Source organism: Abramis brama, assembly GCF_963993115.1.
Source record: "Abramis brama genome assembly, chromosome: 25".
NCBI lineage: Eukaryota > Metazoa > Chordata > Actinopteri > Cypriniformes > Leuciscidae > Abramis > Abramis brama.
The window spans coordinates 19913652-19927082 of record NC_139987.1 but is presented as its reverse complement, the minus strand read 5'-3'; the positions used below and the strand labels follow the sequence as shown (position 1 = coordinate 19927082).

Here is a 13431-nt window from a genome sequence, read left to right as displayed (position 1 = left end):
ACATGGCAGAGCGAGACTTCCGCCACCCCGCGGACCGTACCACTCGCGGGACGGGGGAATACAACAGCAGTCTGAATTGTTTAATCAATAAAACACCGTTCAGTTCTACATTATGGTAATATATGAACATATCTATAAATACTTTTCGGTATAAGGCACTCTGTTTATGCTCTCGGGGGCGAATGTCATGAAGTTCTGAATTTAGTGGTTTTCAGAACACCCCTGTTTTTCATCTCCATCTCGATAAACTCTCGGGACGCTCCAAAAAACAGGATTGATGAAGTTGATGAATAGCGCGGAACTGTCGCGAGACTCGTCATAACTCACTGCGCGAGACTGACTGCAGGATTTATCTGCATTTATACGATTGAACATGCTCCATCTGCATCTGTACATTTAATATACATTTTTATACTTTTAATGCAGCGTTATGCATTTTAATGGATTAATCTAAAAGACTTGACTCTTTTGAAACTTTCAGTAAAAAGATTTGTTCATAGTTCCTTTCAGTGTCCCTAGCTGTGTTCGAAATCACCCCCTATACCCTCATTAACTATTATTCCCTACATGAATGCACTAATATAGTCCACTTGAGTGAATGAAAACGTGTGAGTGCTTACCGGTTTAGGCTACCGCTGAGTGCTTAAGGGCTGCCGCTTTTGCATAGTTTGTGCTGAATTATTTGAAACTTAGAAAACTGGCAGCTCCAGTAGATTTTTTTTTCTTGTACTCTGTTATGGAAACTAGCATGTATAAACCTTAATTAAACAATTTAATAATCCATTAAAAAGGTATTTATACCTGTATGATATTACGCTTTACACAACATTGGACAAGCGGTTTGGAAAATGAAAGAATGAAGAAAGTGATCAGCGTGATTGATTTTCAAAATGGTATAGCGCTGCTTTGTTTACGGGTTGTATATCTGCAGTCCTAGTTTCGGACTCATCATTCCTTGGTGTGTTCAAGCCTTTTGGTGTGTTCAAGCCTTTTGGTGTGTTCAAGTGCAGCTTTTTCTGGCTGAGACGCAGCCGACAAGAGGCTTTGAAGTCTTTGACGTCGGCTTGGTGTGTCCCTGGCTTAAGGGTATAGGGGGCGATTTCTGTATGAGTTAGCGGCAATGGATAGGTGTGTTCGACTTAAAGCGACACTGCACGGACCGATCAGTGCATGACATCAAAGTACAGCTAGAACAATTAGAGAGCAGACGGCTCTGAATGCTTTCGAATCACTCTTGCGGTACTTTGATGTCATACACCGATCGATCTGCACAGCACCACTTCAAGCCAAACAATCCTGATTCATTGAATCATTCACTCAACCGAATCGACCGAAACAAGACCCCGCAGGATGATGCATGCTATGTGTATTCAGTTCATTTGTGAACGAGATGTCCTGGCTCAGTTTGATCACAAACAAGGTTCGCTGAGATGAGTAACTGCGTAGAAGTTAACAAAAAGGCTCATTCACTTAAACGATTCATTCAAAACATTGAAACACCAGATATAAGTTGTATCCACCATTTTACCTGCTAAAGGGGTTGTACAATGAAACTCTGGTCAATGTTGGAGGTTTCACACCATGGATGGGCAACTTTGGTCCTGGAGGGCCACTGTCCTGCAGAGTTTAGCTCAAACCCCAATCAAGCAGACCTGAACCAGCTAATCAAGGTCAAGAAAGCTACAGGTAGGTGTTTTTTTTTTTTCAGGGTTGGAGCTAAACACTGCAGGACAGTGGCCCTCCAGGACTGAAGTTGGACCCTGTTTCACGCCTTTATATGCGCAACCTGGTGGCCAATCTTCACTGATTTTACATTCCATTCCGTCTCACTGGCTCGTCTGTGACCAAGACAGCAAGTCTTTGTGGTGTATCGAGAGCTATATCCAGGGTAATGTCGACATACCACCATTTAGGACAAACCACATCCAACAGTACTAACTGCCAACGCAAGAGGAAGCTGTCTGAAAGGGATGTCCAGGTACTAACCCAGATTGCATCCAAAAAACATAAAACTACAGCTCCCCAACTCACAGAAGAATTAAAGGTGCTCTAAGCGATGTCACGTGTTTTTTAGGCTGAAACATTTTTTGTCACATACAGCAAACATCTCCTCACTATCCACTAGCTGCCTGTCTCCTGAACACACTGTAAAAAATGCGGTCTCTGTAGACAGCCCAGGCTCCACAAATGGCAACAAAAACAAACTGGCCCAGCCTGGACCACGAAACATAACAAACAGTGTTCCAGCCATTAACCGACAAGAATGATTTGGGGGCGGGGGTTGAGGGGTTAGTACGCGTGCACATGAAGGGGGGTGTGGGGAGTGGAGGAGAGAGAAGCATGAAGAGGGAAGTTAGCTAGAGGAGAGATGTCCTAGACAATGACTAACGTTAGAATTTTGATATGGCCGACACACGACCAAAGAGACGACGTTCCGATGAACAAATAGCAAAGAATAGGGAAAAGGAGAAGGAACGCGCGAAGTCCCGAATTTACATTCGACTCGTTCATGACTGTTTCAGGAAGCACTGAAGGGAGGGGGGTGGGGGGACGGGATGAGGAGGAGGGAGGGTCGAGCTAGCCTCCGTTTTGTTTGACAATACTTCGAACGTCAACCAGAAGTGACGTCACCCAACATCGCTTAGAGCACCTTTAAATGCACACCTTGATTCTCCTGTTTTCACCAAAACAATTTCTCGGGAGCTTCAATAGCTCCAAAGTCAATATTCATTGTTGGGCTGTTATACCCAAACATTTTGTCACTCGTGTCAATGGCAAATGTCAGTTTCATTGGTGCCAACAGGGAAAATCTTGGGCTATGAACAATGTGAAACATGTATTGTTCTTTGACGAGTCCACCTTCACTGTCTTTCCCACATCCATGGGAGTTACGGTGTGGAGAAGCCCCAAAGAGGCATAACACTGGACTGTTGCTGCCCAGAGTGAAGCATGGTTTCAGTGATGGTTTGGGCTGCAATATCATGGCCTTCCCTAGGCCCGCTTCTTGTGCTAGATGGGCACGTCACTGCCAAGAACTACCGAACCATTCTGGAGGACCATGTGCACCCAATGGTTTAAATATTGTACCCTGAAGGGGGTTCTGTGTGTCAGATAAGTTGAACGTCTCCCATCATGGCCTGTACAGTACCAGATCTGTATATTATTGAGTCACTTTGGGGTGTCACATCGTGAGATTCCTCGAAGATGAATGGCTCAAAATCCCTCTGGCCACTGTGAAGGACTTATATCTGTCATTCCCAAAACAACTTGATACTGTATTAGTTGCCAAAGGAGACCCATCTACACCATACTAATCAATTATTGTGTTCAAAATCCAGGTGTTTCAGTTTCATTGTCCAACCCCTGTATTTCTATAAATCCCCCTGCAGACACACAAGAATGATTAACTGAAGACACAGAGACAGCTTGGTCTACTTTAGGATCGTTTTATAATGAAGAGCGACATACAGAGCGAGTCCTGAACTGAATTAACCTAATAACCCGATTTATTATCAGCGGGGTTCCCATCTAAGGTCACCGTCACAGAGAGATTAAAAGGTCAGGCTTTATAAGGGTGTTTTTTCCAGAGGTAGTATAACAGTTATTTTTGTGTGGCTGTCAAACAGTAAACCCTGGTTTCAAAGACAAGGCTTAAGCCTAGTCCCAGACTAAAATGATGTTTGAGCTATGTTAACTGAAAGCAACTTGCACTGGTATATCTTAAAATCCGTCAGTGCCATTGTTTTGTCTCAAGATGCACACCAGTAATGTATTTTTTTCTAAGGCACGTTTATAAAAGCTACTTAAATGTCCTAATTAAACTAAAGCCTAATCCTGGCTTAATCAAACCCTGTTTGTGAAATGAGGACTATACAGTATATGTTAAAAGATAAGTTATTTAGGATTTCAGTAAAGATTATAATATGTCAATCTATAATGTACAATAAATGAATTAAAATAAATGAAATAAACAATATAAATAATTAATTAAATAAACATTAATTATTATTTTGTATTAACTATATTAATTACATGCTTACTTTTAATAAAGCACAATTTTCTGGTATTTTCTGTTTTGAAGGAAATGACCTATTAGCTGTTTTTCAGAAAGGATCTGTTATATTTTGCCAGCTATGACACTGTGGTTGCATCAGGATCAGATGATTCGTACAGTATGTTCTTGCGGTGAACATGATATGAAATGTGACCTGACTGTAGCCCTCATATAGGCATTTTAGTTGAAAAAAATCCTCTTCTGCCATGATGATCCTAGTGTATAAGGACCTTTTAAACTGCTTATGTTTGGCACAAAATATTGGGATTGAAGGAAGTACAGTGAGGTCAGGTGTGAAGAAACGGGCAAAGCTAAATTTCACACATAAAAAAACCCCACTCTAGTAGTAAACCCAGACTGGTTGCTATAATTATGATGTAATTATCACGAAAGACTTACATTATATATATATATATATATATATATATATATTATTTCTTATGTTGAACACAAAAGACGATGTTTTGAAGAATGTTAGTTAACCAGACAGTTGATGGTAGCCATTGACTTAGTGGGGGAAAAATACTATGGAAGTCAGTGGGTGCCGTTCTTCAAAATATATTCTTTTGAGTTCAACAGAAGAAAGAAACTCATGCAGGTTTGGAACAACTTGAGGGTGAGTATGATGACAAAATTGTAATTTTTGGGTGAAATATCCCTTTAAATGCATGGACCCACTATTTTTTATTGTAATTTATGCCACTAAACCCACTAAAGCTTTGTGCTTTATGGATTTATTCAGGCTCCAAGACAAGAACAAGAGACGTTGTAGTAATATGAATTTAATATAAAATGCATCACAAATGTGCAACAGATGGAGATTTTGTAGATTATTGCGTAACAGGAGAATCATAAAAACATGCAGGAGGGATTAACGCTGTCAGAGAGTTGGTCCATAGGAGGGCGCTATGGCCATGCAAACGAGTTTGAACCACCATGTTCAATAGAATAATGCAATGCAATTTTTTTATAAATGGACATGATTATATATGTATGTATATATATATATATATATATATATATATATATATATATATATATATATATATATAGGAATAACATTTTAAATATATTTAATACAAGTTATTGTCTTTTCAAAACAATCATGTCCTTTACATGAATTTATAGAATATATATAATGTAGGCCTATATATATATAAAAAATATAATTATAATTTGTTATAATTATAATTTGTAAATGTATTTAATATCATATTATACAGTATGTGTATACAATGTGAATAGTGTGCACTCTACTCTTATGGCCTATTTATGCTTTTTTATTATTCTTTTTAGGGCTACTTGATTACTACATATTAATAAATCGTATTTAAATGATCAAATTCAAATAATACAAATTATTATCTTTATCTTTTTATCTACTATTTGTTTAATTTTTATTTAATTTGTTGCATTTTTAAAGTGCTATGCTGTGTACATCAGACAAATTAAACTTTTAACTTATTCTAAGTATCTCTCAAGCTAAAAGTCTCTTAGTCATGCAGAAGGGATCCATTGATTTGTTCAAATCTTCTTGAAGGGATCATATCCAGCAGGGCTCGGTGACGCGGCAGCGCGCTCAGCTGGTGCGCGCGTCCCACTGACAGTCCAACACTGTTTGCACAGGACCGGTGCTGCAGTTCAGTGCGCACCGGGGATCGCCAGACTATTTCATCAGTTTCAGCGGTAAGTATGTTTATCATTAGCGGTGTTTGTCTTTAGTTCACTGTACAGGTGAACAGACTGTCTGTTTGCTTTTATGCGGAATAAAGAGGCTTAGTGAAGCGCATTACGCGAACCAAAACATTCACCTTAAAGCCATATGATGTGTTTCACTTTATACATGATCAAATAAATTATATAAATGCAGGTATGAGTATGTTGTGTAAATACTGCATCAAGGGGCAGTATATTAAAGTCATAAATATATATATAAAAAACAGGTTTACTTTCAGAGCTGAATCAATGAGAGTTTCTGCCGGTAGTTTATTTATAGAGCCGAATTCATCATCATTACATGATAGACACGATTCTGCAGGCGAGGTCAAGTGATTTCGTATCATAAATAATGTGTTAAATAGTTTTGAGATTACAAAATAGAGTTTAATTTAATTCAAAGAGGAAGCGTTGAGGCGGAGATGAAATGAGGAGTTTCAGGAAGTGGTTCATTCTACTCGTTTTGTTTGGATAATCTGGAAAACTGATCAATTTAAGGATCATCACGAATATATGGTTCTTTGTTTTATATCACGTTTATGTCATTGTTTTATTAAATGTATAAAATTGTATAAACCGCGATATAACTGTTGTCGATGATTAGAAGCTATACGACTCTCTAGCCGAGTTTTTTGTACCTGTCAGGAAAGGTAAGAACAGCCAATGAGAGTGTGTGACGTCACACAGTGGTCTTCTGTCACATGTCCACTTTTTTACTATTTTGATTAATAAATTATGTGGGTTATTAAGCTGGGTTAACCCATGAATTACTGAAATGACTGACATGAACATTGTTGCTGTCTTGTGCACAATATCATACTTATATATATATATATATATATATATATATATATATATAATAAAGTATATATTATATGCTTAAATTACTAATATTATACTGGAAGTAAATCTACAATGCTTTTAATATATAGTGTGTACAATATATCACAAAAGTGAGTAGGCTACACCCCTCACATCTTAGTATATCTTCTCAAGGGACAATACTATAGAAATTAAACTTGGATATATTTTAGAGTATTTTAGTACTCCGTTTTGTTGCCAGCTATTTTGACAATAATGTCTGTATGTTGAGTTATTTTCAGAAGACAGTAAATATATACAGGTACTGCTATAGAAGCAGCACATTGACTACTCTAAAATATATCCAAGTTTCATTTCTATAGTATTGTCCCTTGAGAAGATATACTAAAATGTTTGCTGAAATGTGAGGTGTACCCCTCTGTGTACTACTAACTGTAGTAACTACTACTACAGGCTACTGCAAAAGGAAGAAAGCCATAAAAATGTCTTGTGTTTGTCAATCTGTTGTTTTAGAGGAGGGCTTCACCTGTTGCTGAGGTGCCCTTGGTGCTGTGGAACTGCTGCTGGTCATGACTGAACGCTTTTACTGATCTCTATGGTGTGAAGAGAACAACATCTGGTAGATTCTACATTTAGACCCAACCATGTTCCACTTGATCAAGAAAGATAAAGACAAGGAGAAGGATGGATCAAAAAAGGAGAAAAAGGAGAAGAAGGAGAAAAAAGAGCGAATGTCTCCAGCCGAGCTGAAGAGTCTAGAGGAAATGAGCGTGAGGAGAGGTTTCTTTAATCTTCATCGGAGCAGCTCTAAACGGGAGTTGAAAGGGAAGCTGGAGATTTCCAGCCCCATTCCCATCAAAGTGGTCCGAAACACAGAGCTCAGCCTGACGGATGTGGACCTCAGGAAACTCTACACTCAGGGTACCGTAACGCCCTCAAGCTCAAGCGACGACATTAAGGTGGAGCAAGATGTCCGCCGGAATTCCGTCAAAGAACAGGTGGCCAAGTTTGACTCCATGACAAAGCAGAACTCCCAGGTAGAACAAGTCTTAGAGCGGTTTTCTTTCTCACAGAAGAGCAAAGAGAAAAGCCCCTCAGGGTCGACCGCACCATCAGGCCAGAACTCCACCGTTCCCTCGCCTCAGTTAGAGGTCAAGGTATTCAATCCATCAGCCCTACATATGCCCCACCAAACCAGCCCTGTAAAGAATGTCCAGGTCCCAGAGATAGTGGACCGAACATTCCCTGCAGACTTGCGCTTGCCTGCTTTGGCGCCTCCTCAGGTTCCTGCGCCAAGGGAATTGGAACTTCAGCGCCGCAACACTGGTGATTTCGGCTTTTCCCTTCGCCGTATCACCATGGTGGACCAGAAGCCCGATGGGTCGCCCTACCGAAAGGTGGTTCACTTTGCTGAGCCTGGCGCTGGGAATAAGGACCTGACTTTGGGGCTGGTGCCAGGTGACCGTCTGGTAGAGATCAATGGGAGAAACGTGGAAAGTAAAAACAGGGATGAGATCGTGGAGATGATCAAGCAGTCTGGAGACATGGTGCGTCTGAAGGTGCAGCCCATCGTGGAACTGAGTGAGCTGAGCTGCTGCTGGTTGAGGAACACCAGAGGCCCGTACCATGAGGTGAGATACACAAGTTTGTCGCTTATGTGGAATAGTTGTGATGTGTGAAATCACACGATGAGGACTTTAACACATTGAGCCATGAAGCCAATGTGGAAGGCATGGGTTTGAGTCTGGTTTGCATTATGTGCTTCTACTTCACATCATCTTCTGTTGTCTCCCCACTATCCACTTAGGCCAATAAAACTCAATGAAATTGTGTCAATATAGTCTGATATATAATTTTTTTAGCTAAAAGTGCAATTTGGATGGCATGTGTTTGCCGTTTCTCAGGAAAACCGATACAGTTTGAAGGTACATACTGTTTCAGCACATTTTCAGATGGAAGATCAGTTACAGCCTTGAGGTATTCTGTGAAATTCAGAGCAATATGAGTGTTTCTGTTGACGTCTGAAAAGACCGTTGTGCATAGAGCTGGTGATGATGTCAACAGTTTCAGTGAGACAGCTCGGGGGGTTTAATAACCTGTCTAATGGTGTTTTGTCTTACCCATAATGCATCTGGATTTGTGTAGAGTTCCATCTGAGTGGAACGAATAGCAAACAAGCCTCTGACGTCCATACTGTTATGATATTAAATTAAGTTCCAAGAACGAGAGAGTCTTTTATTTGTTCACTGCATTTTTTTGTGATATTTCCCCTACTTTAGAAAGCACTCCTGCAGCTCAAACTGTAGAGCATGACACTAACAACACCAAGGTCATGGATTCTGTTCACAGAGAATGCATGATCTGATAAAGAGCATACCTTGATGATCTGATAAAGAGCATACCTTGCAATGTAAGCATCTGCCAAATGCATAAATGTAGAAATGGATTAGACAATATTGCCGTAGATCTCATCTTCTGGAATGGTAAAGATCTTTGTTTCACTGTTTGCAGCAGCTTTGTCTGCTCTCTTGGCTTTGCTGTATTCCCCAGTTGCTTTCTGACACATTTTCATCGCTGTATCCTGGCACAGCTGAGAGAACGGCCCCGTTTCAGAATGTGGGCGACTCTGTTGGCCCTACAGCCCTTTTAGTATATTTCAGTCTTATGTCGTAAAGCATTGATGGGTCTTTTGATAACAGAGAGGAAAACACATAAAGTGAATATTTCTGATGCAAGGTCAGGTGCTCCGGGTCAAAGCAGAAGTGGTCAGCAGCGATTGTCATCGTGATTCCTCAGATATTTCAAAACATCAGCTGCCATTGTCATTGTCAAACACAAAGTCACGTAGGAAGTCACAATGATGGTTACATTTCCCCAATTATTATATGCTTGATATTTAAGCACAAAAAGACCAAACCCTTTTGTAATGTAGACTGCATTCAGCTGTCTTAATATATCATATATATTTATATTCATATGTATATGATATTTTTTCTCACATTTTTGTTTTGTTTTGTTTAACTTATTTTCTACACATTTCCATTCACTACAGAAATAAAGCCCTTATATATATTTAAGTGTAAGGCCTTTTTTAGATAACAACATATTTTTTTTAGATAAAAAATATTTATATATATATTGTGTAAAAAAAAAAAACTTTTATTTTTTTAAATAACATTCATTTAAAATAATTATTTGTAAAATTTAAAATTTAAATGATTTAAATTTTAAATAAATTTTTAATTTTAAAGATTTAAATATATTTTTTTATTATTTTTTGGAATGAAATATAACCTCAAAATATGTTTTAACATCGTTATTTCCAATGTGACAGCAAATGATTTTGTATCAAATTCATCTTAACAAATTTAGAAAAAAATGGTCAAAAACAAATACTTAGTTTAGGCTGACGTCCAAAATTTGATCTAGCTCAGCACGGAAACCAGAGCTCAGTGAAGAGATTAAAGTGCATTGAGTGATTTATTCGTGATGTAGAATAATGTGGGGGAGGTAAAAATATAGAATATTGTGTTTCTGCACTGTAACATTTGGCCTTTTAAACTGTAAGAGGTTTATCCTGGTGCAGCTAAGAGCATCTGGCCTGATCCTACAGAGCAGCTCTTCACACAAACAGCATTTCATCTAATGGTGCGAAAATAGGAAGAGACAGGTGTTTAAAGAGAACGTTTTGGTCAAGCTAATCAAATGAGTGTGGCGTGGATCACATGAGTCAGCGATCACTCCTGCTAAACCTGTTGTTCTATTTGAATAGGAGTGTGTGTGGAGAGAACTCAGCCCTTTATATGCTTTCTGCTAATGGATAACCAGAAAAATCTCAGTGTCAAAGTCTAAATGTGTTATTTTAGAACACCATCAACAAGTATGCCAGACCATTAGAAAAATGTTATAGGCAACCCAGTGAAAAAAGCCACTTTTTATAGTAAAAAAAAAAAAAAAAGTTTTAGGGGTAAAACTTTAGAATAACTTTCTTCATGGGTCCTCTTTAAAAATCACTTGTTGATATCCGTGGGCCTAGTTGTCTACATGCATAATACATTTATGCAGTCTAGATGCCTCTGGCCAAATTTGCCCCGACAACACTGAAAAATCGGAGCGCATCGTCAGAGGAGAGGCTGAGAATCTGGGGCATTCAAGTTATCTTGACCAAGTTTTCTCCTAATTCCTGCTACCAAATACCAATAATACTCGATTTAATGATACAAAATGCTTATCCTCAAGCAAGCCGTCTCAAATTATATGTTATCAGATCTTACCAGGTTACCTGCTGTAATGAAGTGCACCCTTTGTGATAAAGTGGCCAGTCTCACCCACCCTGCGGGGGGGCAGGAGTCCCACCGGGGTTTTTACTGGCCCACTTTAAGCCGAGTACAGAAAAAGATATGACACATTTGGGATTGGCCTAGAAGCGATTATTCTATATAAAGATTGTGATACAAAAATCTAGACTATGCCACTGTGGAGAGCTCTGTGTTGAAATGTGTTGCTTGTTGCATCTATTGATGAAAAATATGTTCAAATGTTGACAGTTTTTCAGTATTTCTGTTCAAAAAAAGTTATTTTCATTGTAATTCCTGTAATCCAGTTTAACTAGGTGCTAAATGTGCTAAAATAGCGCTGCTGCATAGTCACTCTCATTCTTCACATTGCAAACACTCCTTTCAATGCAAATTAGGATCTATAGAATTAATGAACTAAAATGATCTCTATTTGCCTGGTGCAACTAATTTGACCTTATTCAAAAGCAAAAACAAATATGCTTATGATATGCATTTCATTTGAATTGGATGCTAAAATGAATTGGATGCAAATAAACAACACTATCAGCAGTGTTATTTTAGTATTAATTTCTATTATAGTATTTATTAATTTTTCATTTACATTTTTCATTTTAGTCAATTTGTTTATATATATATATATATATATATATATATACAGTGAGGAAAATAAGTATTGATTTTGAACTCCCTGCTATTTTGCAAGTTCTCCCACTTGGAAATCATGGAGGGGTCTGAAATTGTCATCGTAGGTGCATGTCCACTGTGAGAGACATAATCAAAAAAAAAATATCCAGAAATCACAATATATGCTTTTTTTTTAACTATTTATTTGTATGATACAGCTGCAAATAAGTATTTGAACACCTGTCTATCAGCTAGAATTCTGACCCTCAAAGACCTGTTAGTCTGCCTTTAAAATGTCCACCTCCACTCCATTTATTATCCTAAATTAGATGCACCTGTTTGAGGTCGTTAGCTGCATAAAGACACCTGTCCACCCCATACAATCAGTAAGAATCCAACTACTAACATGGCCAAGACCAAAGAGCTGTCCAAAGACACTAGAGACAAAATTGTACACCTCCACAAGGCTGGAAAGGGCTACGGGGAAATTGCCAAGCAGCTTGGTGAAAAAAGGTCCACTGTTGGAGCAATCATTAGAAAATGGAAGAAGCTAAACATGACTGTCAATCTCCCTCGGACTGGGGCTCCATGCAAGATCTCACCTCGTGGGGTCTCAATGATCCTAAGAAAGGTGAGAAATCAGCCCAGAACTACACGGGAGGAGCTGGTCAATGACCTGAAAAGAGCTGGGACCACCGTTTCCAAGGTTACTGTTGGTAATACACTAAGACGTCATGGTTTGAAATCATGCATGGCACGGAAGGTTCCCCTGCTTAAACCAGCACATGTCAAGGCCCGTCTTAAGTTTGCCAATGACCATTTGGATGATCCAGAGGAGTCATGGGAGAAAGTCATGTGGTCAGATGAGACCAAAATAGAACTTTTTGGTCATAATTCCACTAAACGTGTTTGGAGGAAGAAGAATGATGAGTACCATCCCAAGAACACCATCCCTACTGTGAAGCATGGGGGTGGTAGCATCATGCTTTGGGGGTGTTTTTCTGCACATAGGACAGGGCGACTGCACTGTATTAAGGAGAGCATGACCGGGGCCATGTATTACAAGATTTTGGGGAACAACCTCCTTCCCTCAGTTAGAGCATTGAAGATGGGTCGAGGCTGGGTCTTCCAACATGACAATGACCCGAAGCACACAGCCAGGATAACCAAGGAGTGGCTCTGTAAGAAGCATATCAAGGTTCTGGCGTGGCCTAGCCAGTCTCCAGACCTAAACCCAATAGAGAATCTTTGGAGGGAGCTCAAACTCCGTGTTTCTCAGCGACAGCCCAGAAACCTGACTGATCTAGAGAAGATCTGTGTGGAGGAGTGGGCCAAAATCCCTCCTGCAGTGTGTGCAAACCTGGTGAAAAACTACAGGAAACGTTTGACCTCTGTAATTGCAAACAAAGGCTACTGTACCAAATATTAACATTGATTTTCTCAGGTGTACAAATACTTATTTTCAGCTGTATCATACAAATAAATAGTTAAAAAATCATACATTATGATTTCTGGATTTCTTTTTTTAGATTATGTCTCTCACAGTGGACATGCACCTATGATGACAATTTCAGACCCCTCCATGATTTCTAAGTGGGAGAACTTGCAAAATAGCAGGGTGTTCAAATACTTATTTTCCTCACTGTATATATATATATATATATATATATATATATATATATATATACACTCACCTAAAGGATTATTAGGAACACCTGTTCAATTTCTCATTAATGCAATTATCTAATCAACCAATCACATGGCAGTTGCTTCAATGCATTTAGGGGTGTGGTCCTGGTCAAGACAATCTCCTGAACTCCAAACTGAATGTCAGAATGGGAAAGAAAGGTGATTTAAGCAATTTTGAGCGTGGCATGGTTGTTGGTGCCAGACGGGCCGGTCTGAGTATTTCACAAT

At 39.0% G+C, this 13431-nt stretch overlaps 1 protein-coding gene across 4 annotated transcripts in view; it reads left to right on the top strand.

Moving 5' to 3' along the window:
• The first annotated feature begins 5610 nt into the window (after positions 1–5610).
• Positions 5611–13431, top strand: part of myo18aa (myosin XVIIIAa) — a 52192-nt gene continuing 44371 nt past the window's right edge. For all 4 annotated transcript variants that reach the window (XM_084104173.1, XM_084104172.1, XM_084104177.1 and 1 more), the window contains exons 1-2: positions 5611–5740; positions 7106–8223. In XM_084104173.1, coding sequence (XP_083960299.1) covers positions 7237–8223 — 987 coding nt within the window. In that variant the 5' untranslated portion in view covers positions 5611–5740; positions 7106–7236. The remainder of the gene's footprint in view (positions 5741–7105; positions 8224–13431) is intronic.